Source organism: Atheta coriaria, unplaced genomic scaffold (genome assembly GCF_025399875.1).
Source record: "Atheta coriaria isolate IRGN ID8LTWV9N9 unplaced genomic scaffold, Caltech_Dcor_3.1 hic_scaffold_10_pilon, whole genome shotgun sequence".
Lineage (NCBI taxonomy): Eukaryota > Metazoa > Arthropoda > Insecta > Coleoptera > Staphylinidae > Dalotia > Dalotia coriaria.
In genome coordinates, this window is record NW_027045452.1 from 7,156,583 (window position 1) to 7,179,484 (window position 22,902).

General features: G+C 38.9%; 1 protein-coding gene across 1 annotated transcript in view; it reads left to right on the forward strand.

The window, feature by feature from the left end:
• Window positions 1-22,902, forward strand: part of heca (hdc homolog, cell cycle regulator) — a 44,948-nt gene that overhangs the window by 15,642 nt on the left and 6,404 nt on the right. Inside the window, exon 2 of the mRNA XM_065313583.1 lies at window positions 1,576-1,672. Coding sequence (XP_065169655.1) covers window positions 1,576-1,672 — 97 coding nt within the window. The remainder of the gene's footprint in view (window positions 1-1,575; window positions 1,673-22,902) is intronic.

A 22,902-nucleotide genomic window follows, 5' to 3' on the forward strand; every position in this document is an offset into this window, starting at 1 on the left:
GTCGAGAGGCAGGTTTCGCGTGCGATGCATAAATGAACATCTTAAAACGAACAAAAAAAAGCACACAACACACACATACATATACATAGAAATTCAATTCCTCCATTCGATTCTCAAGCAGTTTGTGCAAGTTGGGACTAAGGAGTACGAGTAAGTGTTTTGTTTGTTTTCCACTTTTTTTATTTTAGTTTTTTGGTTGTCCCTGGTGAACAGTGGGATCCCGTTCGTTGGTAAATGTTTAAAGGTCTCCACACTGCAGTTGTGTAGTGTATGCGTTGGTGGATGTAGTGGTGACCTTGGTGCGCGTCCGCGGCGTGTATTTTAATCCGAGGCACTGGAGCGCTAAAGACTTGATGGCCTTGGTCGTTTATTAACGTCTGCCTGCCTGCAGCCAGTGCCAGTTAAACGGAGTTAAACCCTCTCTTGCTGGTGCTGCTGCGCTCGAAATGCAAAGCTTGCAAAGCACGAAAAGCTCCTTCTTTCATCTACTATTGTAAAATCATCCATTCTATACTAAATTCAAGCAAATGAATGAATTCAGTTATTTTGTAAAAATCAATTTCACTTGTATTTCAGGTGAATATTTTCGTTACCTACGCATGCGTGTAATGAACGCGCCCGCGTCGAATTCCTCGTCGGTGTTTGCTCGTGCGAAATGTTGTTTTAATGCGTTTCCCATGTCTCTTCTCTCCGCGCAAACACTGAAAACACAAAATGGATGCACTCGTACTCCTCGCATCGTGTTTATTTAATAAATTAACCACGGCAGCCATATTGATATGGATTGGAATTGTGAGAAATTACAAATTTACTAATTTTAGGGGATTTTTTTTGGTTTTGGTGTTTTGGGGTAGTAGACGCATGCGATAAGGGTAAAGGGGGGATGTCAGTTGTGCACATGATTGTACATTGTGCAACTGCGTATGTGATCACGACTGAATGACAATATCCATAGGTAAATACGCGCTGGCAGAAGGGCTGCAACAGCGAAAGGGTTGCGCGTGGCGTGTTTTGCTCACATTGCAAATCCACCCCCTTGCCTGGATGATGCAAAACTGCATGTGTACATGCGCCATTGTGTTGCTACACAACTGCCATCTATATCATACAGAGTGAAACATAATTTTTTTCTTCCTTTTTTCTTCTTTTTTTTTTTCATTGAAAAGAGAAAAATCAGTATTGCGATTTGATATTTAATAATTTGTTGTGAAATGTTAATGTAAAGCGTTTTAAATTGAATTTTTTGCGGTGTGTTGCGTATGTTTGCTTTATTTGTGGGGTTATGTTGTGTTGGGCGATGTTTTTTCGTGTTTTGCATCGTGCATTTTACATTATTGGATGTTGTGTGTATGTTTGGGTATGTGCGGGCGACGTTTCGTTTTCGACGATGATCTCTCCGCCGCCGCCGCCTCCCTGCACGCACGACGTTTGAATTTCAATTTCCATTCGCAGCACATGTTGTGCGAATTGAATTCGTACGTAATTTATTTCATCGTTTCGTGTTTTTCTTGTATATTCTTTTTTTATGTGAAAAACAAATTTTTAATTTTTTGATTTGTTTTTGTATGCTTGCAGAGTTGGAGGTGGTGCAAATGGCATATTCACTCGTCGGCTGGACTTCAGCTCATTCAACGCATTGCCGAAGAACAAATTGAACTCCTATCAAATTAAGGTGAGTTCTTTTTTGTGTTGGTGGATTCTTGAATTGGCTTCGATTTTTCTACGTCGAGAGTTTTTTGTTTTATTTTGTTTTGTGGTGTTTTTCTCAGCGTCGAGCTACCATTATTTTTCTCAATTATTGGCTCTTTTTGTTGTTTCTGGCCGATTAATTAATTAAAGGTCAATCCAATGGCATCCAGGCTTTGTGGTAATTGATAAATTAATCGAGGAGACAACGACATTCATCCAAAAAGTAAAAAACTCAACAAAAAAAAAACACTGATACTTTACTTTGTCATTTGATATCGCAACATGTTAACATCTTGAAAACAAGATGTGCGTGCAAAAAATACACGCTGAATGCATCGATGCATGGCGCGCTTATGAATATATTTTCGAACGAAAATGAAATGTGCAATCATAATTGAACAGCGTGACGTGTATGTGCGTTTTGCGTGGGAATGCGAAACGATTTGAATTTGAAATACGAAACGCAGAGCCTATTCACCATATTCAAGCAGCATGCAAATTAGAATTGTGTGGATGGATCTTTACAAAGTGTGTCCGAATACACACGGATTAAAGAAGATATATCTATGTGATTATCGCGTGATTTATGTGGCGTATATCAATCGAAACATTCAAGCTTAAAATCGATTTTTTTTTGTTTTTCACATGCATACAATGTGCTTATTTTTGTAGAAAATATATTTTTTATTGAATCATCATCATCCGCCGCTGCTCATGGTGTTTCGATTGGCCATTAAGCTCGGAAAGCTGCCGGGGCTTAATCAGCGATCGTTAAGCGACGCAATAATCCGAGCTTTTATTGTAATTTATGAATGCGAAAACGCGCCAGACGAAATTATTACTAGACTACACATTACGCATTAATATCTATAATGAATTTGCACAAAAATACAAAAATTGTAATTAATGCAGTTTGGTGATGTGATTGGATGCAGATGTTCAGGATGAAGGATGTTTACAATTGTTTATTTTTTATTTTATTTTCATGTGAGTTGTGTAGGGTTATTCTTGGCGCGAAGGTCGCAGCGGTTAATTTTAGATGCAGTTTCTTGCTTTTCTTGTCGAGGGACTTAAAACGCGCAAATTACAAGAACCAGACGCCCTTGACCCAACTATATAAAGAAATATGTTGCTTTGGCATGTTGGATGCTGACCTAACTGACCCTAGGAAGAGCTACGCAAGAAAAAAACTGGTTTTTATTTAATTTTTAAGTAAAAATTAAAATTTCCGCATTTTTATGCTTTAGAGGACTTTTGAAGGTTAAATTTTTTGATTTTTGAAAGGGTGATCAATCATAAGTCATAACGAAGCCAGAATGCTAACGACCAATGGTCAAAAGGTTTTTCATTTTTTATTTCGGTGCATTTCCTAATTTGCCACCCTTTTTCGGGGAGTACCCACTCGTCTGTTGTCCCCCGGCCCTATTCATATTGCATAAGCATGAATAAATGAAATTGCTCACGCTGCGCATGCGTCCGAAATATATATTTTGGCGGTGTGGAGTATAGAGTATAGCGGGCGTGATAGGGGTGAGTTTGGTTCGGACTGGTTGCCATGCCATGCCGGGGACAACAACGACAACAGTGTCTGTTCGCTGCTTGCTGCGCGCACCCTTTCCGAAAAGTTCGCATCCTGAATTTTGGGGTGGTTCACTCAACGTGTGCATTGTTGAGCTCGGCGCATATTTTCCCCCATCGCTTTCGCGTCGACGAGGACCAGAGGAAAAAAAAAACACCACGCACATTGTGCACTCACGATAATTCATTAAATTTCGGGAGTTATGAGTGCAAAAATGAAATAAAAAATAAAAAAATCAGTAGAAGAGGGTGGATTGGATCGGATGGAAAAATCAAACATGCAAGCAAAAGTTAAATTAGTTATTTGTATACAATTTATATATTTTTTGTGTTTTGGTAATAGGGTAGTTTGTGGGCGGTTTTAAAAAAACATGTTTTTCATTTTCACGCTAATTTCCCCTCGGTTAACTCGGTTTGCCGGTGGAAAAACTTCATTTACTTTCGCTTTCTTTGCATGCGCCAACTTTCATCCCTTTCGGTTCATCCCTTTTTTGCATTCGCGTGTTCAGCTGGTTTCTTTGCTCGATTGAGCACGGTCGTGCCAGTACACCACCAGTCGTTTGCAGCCCTTTCTTTTTTTAATTTTTTTCTGTTGGTTTTTGTTTTTTTTAAGCGACGCTAGCGCCACCATTGCATTGCGCACAGGGAGAGGGCGCGTTCGGTGACGGCGAATAACAATAATTACCGTCTGACATGCAAATGCCCATCGCGACAGCACCACGCACATTCAGTGTGTTGGTGTTTTTTCGTCGCGTTTTATCTTTGTTTTGCGCGTGGTGGCAGCGCAAACGAGCGTGATAAATCACAATATAAACTTTTAAATGCGCAAATAAACGATGCGCCGCAAGGACGGACGCCGGAGCAAAAGGACAACTAAGTGGGCACTTTGAATATGCGGCGAAAAGTCGAATCGAGTTAGGCGAATTGAAATAAAAAACAAAAATAAGCGGTAATGATGCGATATACAAAGTTTATGTGAAGTGAAACTTTTGATTAGTTAGAAGTTAAAAAAAATTATTGATGAAACATTTATGTGTGGTTTATATTTCTATTTGTCTTATTTATCTTCTAAATTTTTTTACAAAAAATTTGATAATATTTTTGCTTGTTATTGAAAGAAAACGCAAGTACACTCCACAAGCCAACGACGTCGTCATCGCACACGCAAACAAAAACGCCCCGGAATACAATAAGCAATTTCCCATATTATTTTTCGAGTGCGTTATAAATTCACAAATAGTTTCTTTTCCAATGCATGCGCCCTGGCATGGCATATCGGGCGACGACAATCGCCGCAGTCGTCTGAAAGTCTCGCGCATTATTTTCCTCGCATTTATTATTTTATTTGCGCGAGCTTTCAATGCAATGCAAGCGCAGACAAAATGGAAAAATTGCTAGTATGGTTGTATACGTACACATAATATACCAGCGTGTGTGTATGGTTGCATCTTTCAACGACTACGACGACGCACGGAATGGAGACGAATGTGCGCAAATATTACCGAAACATAACCAAACAAAACGAAATACATTCACATTCACTCACATTGTGTAAATATATATAGATTTTTGTTGATATGCGGCAATAAAAGAAAAGCATCGGGGAACTTTCGCCGGAAGGATATTTCAATGTTTCCGATGGACACTTTTTCAAGCGATAAAATATTCTACGCATGCGCTGTTTTAAAATACTCGGAGGGTTATAACTTAAAGTATAAGTTAAAGAGCGGAAGTTGAAGTTTTACACCCTTTTGAAAAAGTTTTGTTTAAATTGCTGTGCGTTATGCCGGATGCGCCAAGTGTACGACCATAATTACTGTCGTTAATAACTCACGCAATAACACTTTGTACAGGCTTACCGGATTAAAATATTATACAAATTACAGTATTATATCATCCACTTCACGTCCGAGTGCATTAAACACTCAGAATTTTTTTGTTTTATTTATTATATTTACAAGCGTGTGTTTTTAACAGCGGAAATCGCACATTTTCATCCTGTAATTGTAATTAAATTAATTTTATACGAAGAAAAAAATAATTTAAATATTTTTATTGCGATGACAAATAAATCTCGAGATCTTTTAATTCGTTTTAATATCCTTTAATGTGCTATTAAAGATAAGTTTCGACTGCACTTTGAGTAATCACCGGCGATTTAAAAGCGAAAGGAGTGAATTAATGAATGGAGAGCTTTAAGTCGACTTGGAAAAAGTTGCGAGTTGCGAATCGTGCCGCGCCCATTTTCATTGCGTGTGTAGACCCTATAATGGCCGATAAAAATGATGCATTGTCGGCGTATGACCCGAATAAATTGAAACTTTGCGAGCTTTTTAACAAGCTGCACACAAAAAGTTAAATTAATGAAGAGTACAGCGGCGATTATGTAATATAGAGGGCAGTCCGCAATCACGTCCACGTTGATATTTATATAATCGCGTTTCATTCATGTTTCCATGTCATACTTTGGTTTCTTTTCGTCTTATTCGACTTACATACGCTGAAAAAGAGAAATCTGCTCCCGGTGCATCGCCTCGTTTGCCTTTAAAGTCATCGTTTAACTTATGATGCACTTGTTTGTGTCTTAACGCATGATTACTTCATTATACAGTGTGTTTTTGGAATTATTACAATATATTTTGTATGGTTTAAAGCAGTAGATGTGAATAAGTTAAACCAGCATCGAGGTGGATGTTTTTTTTTTGTGACTTTTTGGTTGTGTTTGTGTTGCTTTGGCATAACCGAGTTTATGGGCCCGGTTTTATAAGGTCGTTTTAACGCCCGAGCACGTCCCTCTTCTTGTCGTTGTCTTTGCGTGTGTGTAACTAAGTTTGTGTTGCGCGAAATGCGTACCTTTTTTTCTTTGACTCTGAAACTCTCCAAGACGAAACGTGTTACATGTATAATGTATAAAGTCTGTTTCTCCTCTTTTTTTTTTATTTTACTTTGCGCAGCGGTTTCATTCAAGACTTTCTTGCGAATTCAGCTGTGAAGACCCGGCTAACCGGGCGAGGAAATAAAGATAACGCGCCGCCTGAAAGAAAGTTAAATACGTACTACCTTGAAAAATAAACTAAAAAATTTAAAAAACGCCGTGTGGAGAGAAAAATTTAAATTTTAAAATATTTTCGATATTTACATAAAAATTACATAAATTATTTAATGTGAAGCAATTAATGCAGCCGGATTGCGTGAAGAAAATATTTGAATTTATAACTGAAAGTTATACGTTTTATTATTTTAATTTTTAATTAATAATTAATAATTTTCTCTTTTTAATAAATTAAATAAAACTCACGTAGTGCAATTTTCTTAGGGGATTACATTGGTGTAATTCGAGCCAATTTCACCAGATGACACTGGAAGTACTCGAAATTGTGCTGTAACCTGAGCTCATCTTTTGAGATTGAGGATTACGGACGGAATTGTTGAAATTTCAGCACGCGACCGCGATATGAATGTAAATGTTGATGATATTAGACAAATCCTCACAGAAACTTTATTTTTTGTGTTTTTTTGTGGTTTTTACTTAATCTCTGCTTTTAATTGTGGTCTTTTTTGTTTTATTTGTATGTGGCTAATATTCATGAATGTTTTGGGTTTCCTTTTGAGCAGAGAAACCTTCCCTGAAACTTTGTTGTTTACGCACATATGAAAACCGCAGCGCAAGCACAAAGAAACTTTTAATTTGCTAAATTACAAATTAACTAATTGCGCTTTTACTTTGTGCGTGTTTTTGGTCGCTTGTTTACATTTATAAAAGGTGTTTTTTATTATAAAAAACGTGATTAATGAATTGTTTCATTTGGAAAGTGATTTCTTTTGATTTTTACATTTAAATGCAACAAATAATGCATTTTTTGTTGTTTTTGAGTGTGACATTCCGCAAATGTATCCAAAGTGTCTGAAATGTGTCCAAATTCACCCGAACCACACACAACACAACAGTCTGGCGCTCATAATTCACAAAATTTCGCATTTCGCCCTCGCTGTCGCGTTTGTTGCTGCTCAGCACTCGACTGGTAATTTCGGCGAGTTCACGGTTCACAATTTGCGCTCATAATTGTGACTAATGTCCATCGTTATTAACACTCGCCAAAACACCCGACCGAACCCAACCGAACACAATACAAGCCGCATAAAAACCAGCGCCAGCGCCTACAATGAGTGGAAATATTTTAAGAACAAAAAAGTGCGTTTCATTTGTTAACTGTCAATGACAGCTTTTGAAACATTTGAAAAAAACGTATATTTTTCCGTCTGAATTAATTTTATTATAGCTGTGCTTTGAGGTTATTTTTTTATGCAACCAAATGTACACTAGAGTGCTGCTTGTGTAGTGTATCTTTTATGCATATTTGCATTCAGTTTTTACGTCGTTGCGCGCTGTGGATTTATTTAGCATTAAAATATGAAAATTACGATGCGAGCGTTTTTAATGCGATACCGAAATTTCAGTGTCTGCGCATCATGGCGTGCAATCGCGCGTTAAAAATTTAATGCGTTGTGAAGCCCGCCACAACTTTTTTCGGCTTGTGCTGTGCCGCGCATCATCATACACAAAACAAACAGTCAAAAAAGATAAACATTTTTTAGAACTTTCCATTCACACAGAGTCGCTAGTCTCTCTCTGGTGTAGTATATAAGCTTTTATAGCCAAGGGTAGAGCTGCTAGCTGATATTTTACGAACGTGGAAATTAACGCATCGAGACAGGTGACATTTCCACAACATCCCTTATTTATACATCGCGTGTTTTTTTCTTCTGCTTTTATTTTCTTGTTATTTTCGGTTTCGTTTACATTCACACGTTTCCACATTTTTACTGCAGAAGCACCGTATTAAAATTGCATGCATACCGCCGCCGCCACTGCCGCCACCAACGTCGAAGTGCATCGCATCGCACGTCGCGCTTTAGTTTATGACTTGTTACGTTATAATAAAGTTGCGCGCGCGCTTGAATGGCACGCCATCGCCGGTTTATATTGACTGCGCGCGCTATGAGTAGACGCCGCTTCTATTAGAATAGAATACGAGCGGGTGGCGGTGTGGGGCGGGCGAGAATATCGACATAATGAACGCGCGCGTCCTTTCACAACGCCGCCGAACTGCCAGGCACGTAACAGGTTTAAATTTATTAATGTCTATGTGTGCGGGAAAATAACTTTTTCGCTGTGTCGTTACAAGTTATAATTGAAAATGAAAGTCGGATGCGAGATAATGAAGTTTTGCATGCGATACACAGCGCAAAAATAAAATTAGTGATCAATATATATGTATTGATGTTGCTAGCATGTTAATTGGGTTGCCTATTATTTTTTGTACTTGAGAGCTACTCACGACTCAATCTATCTTACCTGCCGGAGTTTTTATTTGCTTCTTATAATGTAGATCTTGTTGAGTAGACTAAAAGCAATTTCCCTCGACTCTCGGCCTGATGTCGATGCGATGTCATCGTTGCAATACTGCGTTTTTTCTTCTGTTGTTTTGTTTTATTTGGTTGCTTTGAGGATCTCTTGCCGGTGTCGTGATCACTTCGTTCATTTCATAGACAGCTTGTTGCGTTTTTATTTGTTTTTTTATTCGCGTTTTGTTACCTTGAGCTTAATAGAAAGCATCATATTCCTTCGCGACCTACGACGAGTACTTTTCGATTACAATAAAACTCTTGGTGAATTTTTTCCTCTCATCGAGACTTCCACTTCGACTTCGACTTTAACTTGAGATTCGGGAAAAAATTGCGACTGCAAAGAAAATCGGAATAAAAATATTAATACTAAAGATGAGGGTTGGGTAAAAATTGTATACACAGGAAAAAAGGAAATATCTCATCAGAGAGTTGAGATGTCGATGAATGGCGGAGTAATAAGCAATAAGCAGATGACTTTCAAGCGCAGACAAAAATAAAGAAATGTTTCTTAAGCAGGAAAATTAAAAATTAGCTATATAATTAATTTTGTTATTTTATATGCGTTGGAAAATGTAATGAAATGAAGCGTAGGTAGTTTTGTGGTTGACCGACGCCCGGCGCCTTCACCATGCGAATGCGCAACACACGTACTTGGCGAATCAAGGATTTTCACACCCCTTGGTTGGTGGAAACTTCGTGCCGCAATCTCGCCGAGTCTAGCCTCGCGCAATAACCGAAATTAAATAGAAATTGTATAATAGCTTGAGCGAGCGTGTCGAGGATAAGAAAACACGAAACTTGGGAATACTTGGAATTTCCGAGACGAGTAAACGGCTTATTTTTGGGATTTCGGACATTTCCATTGTTGTCGTGCCCCGCACAACTTGGTACAAGTGTTTGCAAACCCGCCTCCATAGCAATAAAATTTCTACAAGTGGTTTTTTAAAGTTTTTTCCAAGTGTTGTTTTCAAGTGTTCTAAATGAGTTTGTAAACATTTTAAGGGTAAATTAATCATGGCGGTGTTTGTTTTGTGTGCTTTTCGTTTGTTTGGCGGTGAGAAAAGTGACATATTAGTATGATTGATTACATTTTTTTCCTCGCCGGTGTTGAAGTTTCCGTTTCGCGTTTCGTGTTTTGCCCGCATCTTCACTTTCAATTTCCAATTTTCCATCGTCGGCTATAAAAGGATTTTGCATATCGACTCGGCGAAATGTTTATAAGAAATCTTGTTTGTATAAATAAAACTTTTGACGTCGCCGGCGAGTATTTTCGACTTTCAACTCAGTCGGAAAGCTCGCGGAGTTACTTACGAGACGTCGATCGGGGAATTGCGCGCGCGTATCGAAGTTGTGTGAGCAGCCAGCAGCAGCGAAAAAAGCTCGCGCGACACGCACCCAAACATGATATATGAAGCACAAAGGAATCGACGAAAAAGCGTAATATGAAAATATAGAAAGCGACCGTGAACTCAATGTATAGGTTATGTATATATGAGTGTATGTGTAGAACAAAGGACTCCCGCTTGAGCTTTTTAGAGCTTTAATTTTACATTAGACTTTATAGTTATGATTCGTAAAAAATTAATGCACACAACATTCGGGGTGATGAAAAAGTTGCGTTGTTTAATACGTGGGAGCTTTCGATGAAAGTAAAAAAATTAAATAAAACATTCGCCTCGTGGGCAAAGTCGCAGCCGGCTTTTTGCTCAAGAGTTGTGTCAAAAACAGTAACAAACAAGATAACAAGCTCTCGTACAATCGAAAGAAAAACAGTTCAGGGTTAAAAGGTCAAATGCCAAAATTAATTTTTTTATTTCTTGTATTATAATGTGTTTTCTTTATGTTTCAGGTAAGTGTCACGTAATCAACTCCCTGTTTCAAACTGGAATCGGTAAGATTTGTGATTGTGAGTGTATTTTATGTTGGAAACTTATTATGGAAACTAATGCGGCACTTTTACACTAGAAATTGAAATTACCGGGAAATTATGATGCCGTGCCGGTGCCGACTTGACGATTACGAAAGTTCCCGGCGCGGCCGATGGGACGTTACCCTCTCCCGAACATTATTAAATGGAAGCACATCATTTCGGCGAATTTAAGACGCCAATAACTGGCTAACTTGAAATTATATACAAGGTGTCTTCGTGAAAATGTTTAAAAGTAAAAATTTTAGATTTTGCATTGGAACACTCTGTATGTGTGAGTGTGTAGTATAGGTTACGTGTATTTGAGGATGTTAACGTCCGTCCTGTGGATGTATGCGGCACTTAGACGCCCGCCCCATTCGGTTTCATTTGGCCAGACGCTCATAATCATAAAGAGGCGCAGGTTGTGATAATGCCAGTTCCTGAATATTATTAACGCCCGCGCGCCGGTCCTGAATTGTTACGATAGCGTACTCCGAGGACCCGCCCGGCCTAAGTGCTTGTCTCAAGTCGCAAGTCGTGTCGTGGGACGGCGTCAAATCTCAAGATGTCACCACTTGTATTTTATACAAAGAAAAATATAGGCAACTTTTCTTGCATTTTGTGTGTGCTTTGGGTTGTCTGTGATTATTTTTATTGGAATTTACGTTTCGGAGTGGGAGTAGCTATTATAGTGAGGTGGATTTCGGTAATAAGTTATTGTAAATTATGTGCGTGTTTGCACACACACCGTTTGCACCTGAGTCCTTAGTCCTTAGTCTCTGAAGCAGGAGGATGTGTGGACGTAGGAGAGAGGAAAGGTACGAGAAACAATCTCCCGCAAGTCTATTTATATTAAACCTTCATCTTCGTGTCTCGCGACGGCGGTGTGGGAGAAGCAGGTCTCTCGGCGCTCGTAAGGGGCGGCGCGCCGCCGCCACCACCACCACCGCCGCGCGCTTATAGCTATATCGTGACAAGATTGAGATGATATCGATACATGTGTCGAAAAACTTTCCCCAGCCAGATATAAATATATAGCCGTGTGTATAGAGCTGAGCGCGCGTACGTGCGGATGGATGAGATAAAAAATATCAAAATGAAGATAAAGATGAGCAAAAAATTAATAGAAAAATAATAAAAGATATATTATATATATTGGGGAACAATTATTTTTTCGGTAATTTTTTTGGGTTTTGGAATTCAATTTGGCAATTTGTGCAGGTGTGTGTTACACAAGCAGCTGTTTGCTTGTTTGGGCGCATATTTTCGACAGCGGACGAAGGAATGAGGAAATTTCGGGGCGCATGCGCCGATTATTTGCACATCAACGGCCGGGCAATAAAAATAATTAAATTGCTTTTGGCACACGACGAATAAAAAGGTGGCCCTCGTCCATGTGCGCGGTGCGCGCACATCTGCTGGCTGTGTCTTTTTGTGAGCGCGTACACTTCCTCTTTGCACATTCGGGCGGGCGCCTTTGTCCTCTCGACGTGCTTGCAAGCTGCCAAAAAGTTCACCGGCGTGCGGAATATAAATGAAGCGCTTTTTTCGACCGTGTGGAGTATTACAAGATCATTAGTATACGTATACAACGCATAACCTCACTTGAGAGCTATAATACGTTATGCAACCAAGTGTACATACGTATACAATGGTTGGTTGCCTATATTAGCATTTTATCTATACGTGTATTTTATGATGCAATATTTGTCGGGTTTCAGCTGCATCCACACCGAAAAAAGAAAGTGTTCGATGCATAATTTCTTATTAAGTGATAAGAATCAGACGCTCCGCGCGCAATTTGTGGCTTGCCCGCGAGGCGAACGACATTAAACGATGCAAAATGCAAAAATGAAAAATGAACAAACGGAGTGTAAATTTTGTTAAACGTTTTGTGTGAAAAGTTATAAATTAACCCGAAAACATTTAGTCTGACATGAGATGGCGTGTGATACACTCGAGTTTATTTGTTTGAATTAGGTGAAGTAATAAAACGTGAATTCCAGTTCAAATGTGCAATTTTCACGAAATAACTAAAGAAAACGACGAAAAAAAATTCAAGACATGTTTTTTGTTGTGCTGTGTGCGAATACTTACAACATATTCGCACTAAATAAAACTCTTATCGGGGGTGACTTTTAGGGTTGTTTATAACTTGCAAATTTTATGTCATTTCTCTCGCCATGACCGCCGTTTACGCTTTTTCTGTCTTGCCTTGAACACAACCAGCACTAAAATACATAAATTCTGCTAAAGTATCTTTATCTTTATAGTTATTGTGTTATTTCTAACATATAGTATAATTTATCGGTGAATTTTTGTGTTTTTAGCGTTATGAAAGGAAAGTTTCGGTATTTTTTCTTAATTGTGGGTTATATTGGAAAGTTTACAATATTTTCATAGATTTTCGAGTATTTTTGGAAACTGCAATAATAATAAATTAACATGCGCAGTAATGAATCTATTTTTAGTGCGCGCCTTGCGGGCTCACCTTCGAGTAGTCGTACACCGCGTTTTCTATTCCTGTGCGTGTGCGAAGTGCATTCGTTTACGTTTCTATTACGCGTATTTATTTATTTTTAAGTGCAACGACCGAATGCCCACACGGTGTGTGTGTACGTGCATCGGCTCACACATGTTCTTGTTTCAAACCACATTTTATCTCTCGATCTTTAAGCGCACAGATTTTGTTTTTATTCAAATTTACATATGAATATCTTCAGAAAAACTTGTATTTAAGTATTGATTTTCAGTTTAGTATATAAGAAATTAATTACCAATTAACCCGTGTGTAGAAATAAATATTTATGCATATTTTAGTGCTAATTAACCAACGCAAGTATGAGTTTAGTGTTTTGTGTGTGTTTGGTTGCATAAAACTTGAAGTTCTTCGAAATAATTAATTAAATTATTTTAATAATAATAAATTTAATCTTGTGTGTTTATAAATTCATGCTCATTCATAAATTCCTGCGCTGGACACACGAACAGCGCAACGAAATGCGACAATGAATGAAACACAGCATCGCAATGAGCAACCGAAGTAACAAGAAACCGAACAATCACGCTGCTGGAACCGAAAACAATGGCGCCTCTTTATAAATGCAAATGAGCTTTTCTTGGTTCGTTCTGCACGCCCGAAGTTTACTATTTCAACTCTTTCAAAACACGCCGCTTTGTATAAATTTCCGCTACGTTTTAGTTTTTGATTTAGTTAACTCACAAAAAAACCTCAACTTAGGCATACGAAGCAAAAATAAATAAAAAATAAAAATAAATGCGTTGTGATTATATTTATGAACTTTAGATATATTTATTTTCATCGTCTGCTGAGAAATGTAGGTACAAATTGTGTAGGCCGTGAAGCAATTGAATGCATAATTTATCGACGATTAACATAAACTAGAAACCATATGTGCGGCGTAAACGAAAAATAAAACTTAAGAAATTTTAATTAACAACAAATTCATACGCTATGCATGCATGAGTGAAAATTGTCAATATAAATATGTAATATATAAGTAAAATGAATTTTTATTTTTTCGATTTTACGTGGAAATATTACAGTTAAAGGTCGAAGAAAGGTACTTTCTATGCGTTGAAGATTCTGAGACCATTTGCGCGCTTGTTTCTTCTTACGCTTGCAATTTTTTCAGCTTCACGCAGTTCATTCGCGATCCATGGTCTCGGATTGAATTGTTAAGAGCTTCGTTTAATTGCCTCTATTACTTTGAGACCTGCCGTTCATGTAGCGTGTTTTAATGCTGCAATTAACTGTACACTGCATTCGCGCAACTTTAAGCATTTTACAGTTAGCTCCGCAACTTTTTGCAATAACATTTGAATGTCTATGGCGAGAGCAATAAAACCGCATCTTAATAGATAACAAATTTACATATTAAATGTAATTACAATTATTTTACGCAGTGTATGGTGATTTATTTGTTTACAACTCGCGAATGACGTTTATGCGTGTGTTCATGAGGTGTTTTACGATCATATTGTTTTGCAATCGCAGCCGGTGACATAGTTTTTCCGCTATTAATCCGTAAAACTAATTCTGTTATTTGCCACCGGATTATTTTCATTGTTTGCGGATTTTTTCGCCTCAATGTTCAAAATAGGTTTATTATGCGTTGCAAAAATAACACGCAGACGAAAACATCAACATTCTACACATGAATTAGTTTCGAAATTAAATTTTCGGTTTAATTCATGCAAGGAGTATTCATCTCGAATGTGTTAGATGTTATGTGTGCGCTGAGCTTGTTATATTAAGTCGAGAAATTGAATGCACTTGAATTCAGTCGTCGCCGTCGTGACTTCAGGGCACTTCCATACGGAAAATAATATATTGCGATGTATTATGAAAATATTATACTCGAGGATATGCACGCAAAGTGTGCACGAAATGCATTTATGATTCATGGTGTTAAATTTGCGAATGCGCTTAGAAACGCAAAACACACATGGGTTGCATAGATCAAATCATTGGAATAACACAGTCTAGGAGTCTAGGATTTCCAACAAGTCTCGAAATTAAATTGATTTTAGTCGAATGCTACAGAATTTCAACGTTAAGTGAAAAATATTGACGTTTTTACCCTAACCATCGACACTCTGCTCCACATTGCGCCCTTTTAACCACCCTTACTGCTATTTCTCTTCTCTCTTCCAGTCTGTTAAAAACATCCCTCTGGGTTATTAATTTTTCTCTCAGGCGTTTTAAATGTTGGTTATGTATTGTAGTCAATGTGGGTTGCCTATATACACACATGAAATACTCGAAACATTGATTTTCTACGCATTGCGGATTATATTCTCCTCCCCCGGGGGGATGTGGATGTGGTGATGCATCGCGAGTTGCATAATTAGAGCGGCATTTGTAACGCAGCCATATCAGTGTGCGTCATGCGTGCGATTATATCCCTGCGCCGTTTATAGGATCAAGGCTTTTTGCAAATGCGCCGCCATATTTAATTCTTTCTGTTCTTTCCGCATTCCTGTAATCTACGCAATACTACGCGATATACAAGGTGTTTTCTTTTATATCACCTCCACACGTGATTTAAAGTTTTTTATTATGTTGAATTTTACATTACAACACTTTGTGTGGATATTTTTACGCTTCGAAAACTGCACATGCCTTAGGATGGCCTCGATGGGGAATTTAATGAGGAACGCATGGGGAAGCTGGCGATGACGATGACTAGGACGTTGGGGGAAAATGAAAAGACCACCAGATGGGGAGAGCCCTGTCTCTGTATGTGTATATTTGTGGGGGGATGATGCAAGCTGCAGTTTTGCAGCTTGTCGAAGGGGTTGAAGCTGCCCCAGAGCATGAATGAGCGAAGAGCGTAATGGTTTCTCGCTTAGAATTTGCAATTGTAAATTGTCCGAACTTCTATTCGACGCATGGTCACAAACGACATCATCGGAATAAAGAATTTAATTAATGATACGCTGACACATAACATTTGGGCGCGTATAGAGAATTAATTTTATGGGAGCAGCTGACATCAGGAGCGACTTTTGAGGTTTAAGGAGGTTAGTCTACTGGCTAGACCGGGTGAGGATGCGGGTAATCTGAATAAGATATGGGTTAGGACCTTGAGACACACGTCCGTGACCTTATGTTGGGTCCAGCTGCGCTCGTCGCGTGCCTGCTGCATGCAGGAGTAACACAACCCATATTTTCTTTAAATATTTACCTCTGGCAGGTGTGGTTTAATTTTTTGATTTCTAATTGCTAACCATTCACTCTGACAAATGCTTCTAAATGATTTGTTTTAAAATGCAGCTGTTTGGTCGAAATTCTACAGCTGTTCTTTTGTCATAATTGTTAAAAGTAAGTTTATTTTTTATTTTCTGCTGAAATTTGTTTTTATTTGAATTGGGGAACAAATGAGGAGACGATTTCTCAACTGGTGTCTCGATAGCACGACTCCAAGTTGGAATTAGATGCGTAAACGGACGAGCACGCCGTGCGAAAATCGTAATTTAAATTAAATTGAGACATTTAGAAGAATTCCGAGCGTTTTCCCCTAAAACGAATTCGACTTGGAGTGCGCTATACAATGCTAGTAATTTGTGCGCGTATACAAAGTGTATTAAAAACTCGTAAATTAAATTTTAGTCAATACTTGCTTAGCCAAAAATAAATATTTTAATTTTATGTTTGCGAATGAAATAATTTTGTAAATAAATTTTATTGCTGTTTTTATTGATGTTGTATGAACATTTTGGGCAACATTTTCGACATTGGAAGGACGAAAACGAATGTAAATGTAAATTCGGATGTAAATTTAAGGACCCGAAGAGTCGAGGATTAAAAGCGGACCTAACGGCGCGCGACCCTAAAAATAAGAACGAATTACTGGCACGAATAATCAAATCGTTGCGGGCGAATTGCCGACTCGAGAATACTCACGACTGACTTTTGGACAGACAACGCTTAAAATGTTGTGCTCAACAATTCTAATTCGAAAAGTTGGGTTTCTCAAATAAATTTAAAAAACACGTTTAACATAGGCAACCAAATTAACGAAACAGACATAGCTAATGTATATTGAGTTGCATATATCGGAATTTAAACCGAAATATGCCGAATATCTCAAAGTGAGACTATGAAACTCAATATTGCTATTCGCATGATGATATTTCTGAAATATCAGTTCGGAGTCTGGGAATGTGAGCCGAAACCGCCGCGTCAAGTTACACGTGTTGTGTGTTTACTACACGTGGAGATGCCGATGTGTTGTAACATTCAGTTAAATATTTTTTTTCGTATTTTTTTTTTCTGTGTTTGGTGAATGTTTTGTTTGATATATACACTATGTGTGTGTATGAGGGTTTCTTTGCAAGTGCGCATTAATTGGCCTTTCAGCGTTTCAGCCCTTAGCGCGAGTGAGTATTGAACACGAAGTCGAGGACCTTTGCCGACAGGCTTAACAAGAAGCCCTCGAAGCGCACACCAGCCGGCGGAATATGTAAATTGATAATGCGAAATGTCGAAACGTAGCGAAACACTTCAATGCGCATAAAAAATTTAAAGGACTCTCTTTGCCTCTGTAGCTAATAGTAGATTAGTAGCTAATAAGCTAATATGCAGACATTTAGAATAGACAACGATTTTTTCGGTTTTAAACCAGCTGGAACAAAAATAGTAAAATTTTGTGTCATGTTCGGTTAGTTAGCGTGAACTTTGACATGACAGGGCTTTGTCTGGCTAATTTTACGACATGTCGTCAAGTAGGTACGACATTCGAGGATTCAAGGATCGAAGGTTTACGACGTGCCACGCAGTTTGCTACTTTACATACGAATGAGCCGGCGAAGATTGCATCAAATTTCTCATCAACATCTCCGTCATTCCGCCATTAAAATTAAAATTCAAATTAAAATTATAAATATTAAATTCTGCGTATTCGCCAAACTTAGGCCACCAATTATACATATACAGGTTTAGAATTCATATATAATAACTTTTAGTAGTTTTGGTGGTTTGGATGTTTGAAATATTGAAATTGAACATTGGTATGAATATACTCTCGTACCTATGAGGTGCTCGAGTGGTTCAGGCTGTGTATAAATCGAGAATATGGATGGAATTGAAGACAATAAGTTACGATAAGGAAGCCTTCGGTGCTCAGCGATGCGTGGCTGTCTTCCTCCATTGGTCCGCGCGCCACTTCGCCGCTTCACTGTTCATTTGGTTCGCCTTCGCGTCGCAGTTTTGGGTATTACGTATTTACCGGATCGGGATCGGTTTCGCCTCTCTTCGGTGTGTGTATCTCGCCGGCGACGCGCATTGTTGGGAGGTGGGATTGACGGCGGCGGCGGCGGCAGCCTCACGACGTCGACGTTTTGCGGTTTGCCAGACCGTGTACCAGCCAGGCAGGCAGGCAGGCAGATAACGAACTTCTGTAAACATGTTTAGCGCAATACTCTGGCAAGGATAACATGCGAGGAATTAAATTCATTCGCATAGAAACACACCGCATAAATATAATCAAATGTAAAGTTGTGCGCTATACGTTAAAAATTTTAAAGGTTACGTGAGTGTTGTGTGTGGTTTTATCTACCTGCAACCAAATGTGCATGCTGGTTGGGTCGCATAGATCATAGTATACTGACAATCCCTTTGCGCGTCTGCACGACATAAATCAATTCGACAATGTGCGGCAGGGAGAATCGAAAAATGGGATTTTCGAAATCCCGCTGAAAATCTATTTTGTCTGTTTCAATTTGCTCTTGCTGTGAGTTATGCAACCCAATATACACATTCAGCTATTATGAGCTATTCAATTATTTCTTTTAAATTTAAAACTTTTTAAAGTATTTTTTCTTTGTGTTGAATATCGTTAAGAACAGTTAAACTGCGAAGCAAACAAACAGACAAAAGCAACCCTCACACACCTCGCAAAAATCGCACTTCTTTTCTTACTGCGATCGCCAGGATGCTCTGCTGAAGGAAATGGAGAAAAAAAAGATGACAAAATAAAAGCGCGCACACGAACACGAAAATAAGCAAACTTTCGGTGCGAGGAGGAAAGTAATCCAACTTATGCATGATGCGGTTAGATAGATATACCTAATGCTGGTTGGCGGCTGTTTGTTGCTTGCGGTCCTGCAGCTATTTTTTTTTGTCCTTCAAGTACGAATAGGTACGGAGTATTTACGTGTGCAAAATTTATTTCGTCGTGTCTGGAGGGGCTCAATAATCTTAAACCGGATCATCCACCTATTCTAGTCATTCGCGTGGAGAAAGTTGGCAAATCCTAATGGAAAAATCAACATTTTTTAAACGCAAAACTTGGCTTCTCAACATCAATCATAGATGTCACCACTTATACATCACTCAAAATTCACAGAATATTCAACATACAACTACAAACTTATTATTCTATTATCTTGTTTTGAATCATTCGATTATGATCTTCACACCTCACGTAGGTAGCTCATGAAGTTATAATCTCAGAAGTTTGACAAATACGTGTGTAATTCTATTGTCAAGCGACAACAGCGCCATCTCTCGGAATCTAATTGATTTCGAAACTTTGTAAGTCGAATAATTGCGACCGCATGCTTACAACTAGCAGTTATTTGTCTCTTGCTGAAGCAGTTTGCAGTTAGTAGTCCTAGTTTTCTACTCGCGCCCAAACTGGTTACCACAGAGCGCAGCGCTTCGAGAAAGAATACTTACCTAGTCGTTTTCTTGTATTGCTTGTGCACACATATTTAGCATAATTATCTGGTTGCCGTAATGGTGGAATGGAATCTGTGCGCGCTGCGAGAACATGTTTATCTTCAATTCATCGCCGAAGATGATAATTAAGACGTGCATCAATGGGAAATTGATTTATTGGAAATTTAATTGGTTAAAAGTTGTAATTGGAATGCTGGCGAGCCATTAGTACGCAATTTTCGGCATTATATTTGCATCTGAATGGATTTTCATTTGATTCTCTTGGGATGTAATTGGAAAAATGCACGAGAATATTAAAAGCGTTTCCATTTTAATCTACAATTATCGAACTTTGCTTTTTAATTTCTTCTGCAAGACAGAAATTTGTTTTTATTGCGTTGTTGAAGTTGCAAGTCGCGTGTTTTTGCGGCTTCCACGGCTTCCAGATTTGTCTGGAAACTTTTCGTCTTTTGCGTGCCATTCATAAGTAATTTATTTAATTGCTTTTTAATGATTTATTCCATTAGATATTCTTGCTGCTTTTTTGCTGGTGAGGTTATTTACGCTTGGATGAAGCGACATCTAGGTTATGTTTCGTGGTATAGTTTGATATGTGAGTAGATGTCGCTGATGTCGTCGCAGATTGTAACCGCGTGTGATTTTTGCGTTTCACGCCGAAGTTGGGCATCGACGACTTCGACAACATGTCGTTTCGACGCCGGGCGTGCGCGAGACATGGTTCATCGACCTCACGACTTGTATAATACGTTTTTAACACACATATTACACACTCACGCGCTGTGTGTGCTATTGCAGTCCTGCTTTTATCTCTCCGATTGTGTAGTACACATACCGTCCAAAAACGTAGTTATTAAACATCAAATAAAAACTAAAAAAAAAATTGAAATCTATCCGTGAATTTTCTTCTTCGGCATCTTTTGATGCGAAGTACGTTTAAGAGGTGGGTACGCAGTGGGAGGAGCCGCGCACAAAAGAACTTAATTTGCATGGCAGTCTCGCGACGGCAACCACCCCCATCAGACTAATTATAAGCCGGGACTGCCGAGACTATTTGTTTCGCTGATTAAATAATTCATATACACGTTTTGCCGACTGTTTTAAGACGGCGTTCTTAATTTTCAACGTAATTCCACGCGTTTCTTATGTTTCTGCTTTCATTGTGCATGAAATCCTGACCTCAGACAGTGACAATATTTGCATGTTACGTGTGCGCACTTCTATTTGTTCCCGATAGCAGTATTCATGCTGGAATTATTCTTATTTGACGTTTTTGCCATGGCAGGGCGAAAACCTCTTATCTTATCTGATTTGACCTCATTGTATTTCCAACCCACACAAAATATGCACATAGTATTAAAACTTCTAAAAAAAATAATTTTTTGTGGCGCCTCCACCATTTTTTCAAAATAATTTTTTTTTTAAGTAAAAATTTATTATTTTTATGTACTTTTTGTGGGTTTATTCGTACTGCGGTTAGTTTAGATTGTCTAGGACTACGTCAAGCGTGCGTAGTTCAAGTCAGGTCAGTAATGTCTGGCGCGGTCGCCGGCTGCGAGCGGAAAAACTTGCGCGCGCCGCGAGAAACGCGACGAGTACGTTCTAGGCCGCACAAATCGGCCCGATAGCAACAAGCTCACATACACACACGCAACACATACATACTCATATCAACAAGTTACATACTCGCACGTTCCCGTGCACTTCAATTCGTACATGAAGGCTCACTCACTTCATGCTCATTATAAATTATAACGCGACTTCCATTTATTACAGCCTCAAACCTACAGAGTGTTCAGTTGCGATGATATGTATTTATGTCTCAGTGTGTGATGTGTGACTGTCCTAACTTTAATCCTGTTGCATCTCGTTGCATGTGATATAAATAAACGCCGTCTAATAATGCATAAAGTAAACGAACGCGTGCGCTAATGTGCGGGAACGTCGAGGAACTTGAAAGAATTTATTTATAGACACTGTTTAGCCGTGATGCGATTTCACACATTTCTACATTTATGACTTCAGGAGGTGAAGAGTGAAGATTTTTTCCGCGAGTTGAGAGATGGTAAAATGTTTATTACCACCAAATGAGTTCCTCTTGAAAAAGAATCGCTGGGTGGCTCACATGTGAGAGGCTGTGTGCTTGTAGTGGAGAGATGATAGTTGGCAAGTTGGCAAAAGTCGCCATTAGTATATATTAATTCGTTGCGTCGTGTCGGACTGAAGGCTGTTGAACTCGCGTCGGGCGCGCGCGCGATGCAACTTGTATGTGTGTGTGAGTGCAGTGTTTTATATTCAGTCCGCGTATACACACGCTCGCATGCAACGCAATCCACACATGCCATAATCACTATCGGAATGGCTGCCTGTACACGTTCGTCGTTCTGGGTAGTTAATAGCCGCTGATAGTGAATGAAATAGCGATGGCAGGGCGGTGCGATACGATATCGCACGATATATTCATACAAGAGTAGATATTGAATAGAAAATGGCGTTTGAAGTAATATATTAACTCTATTTATTGTTAAAGTGGGTAATTTTAATTATTTAGCAACTTCCGGATGTTTTATGCCTGTTTCCTCTTGGGCTCGTAACGTGTCATCATGTCATTGGTTACAATGACTCGCAAATTCGATTTTAACTCAAACCGACTTTCTATATTTTCATTTAATGATAATAAACTGCAAGTGAGAGATTTAAAGGGTTATGCAACCCAATGTACATGTATGTGGGATGCATAAATATATAATTCTTGATTTTCGAATGTAATTTGTTGTTTTTGGCGAAAAGAGCACGCTACGCTTCGTGGCGTATGAACAATTGGTCTGACTCGGATGCGCGACGACGAGGCCACCAGACTGACTCAATTCCGCGCGCGACTGCAGCTGCATTGTCGTAATGACACAATGTCATAATGCGAGGCGAATCGCCGAAACGCTGATGTGCATGACACCAGGACCGCCCGCTTGCGCGCAGATATGACGCCGAGATAAATGACGAGCATGATCCTTCGACATCGTGCGAAGAGACAACAATCGCGGCGGGTCGGTCGGTCGGTCGACTACCGGTAAAACGTGGCCTAATCACGCCTACCTCCTCGATTGCGCTAATG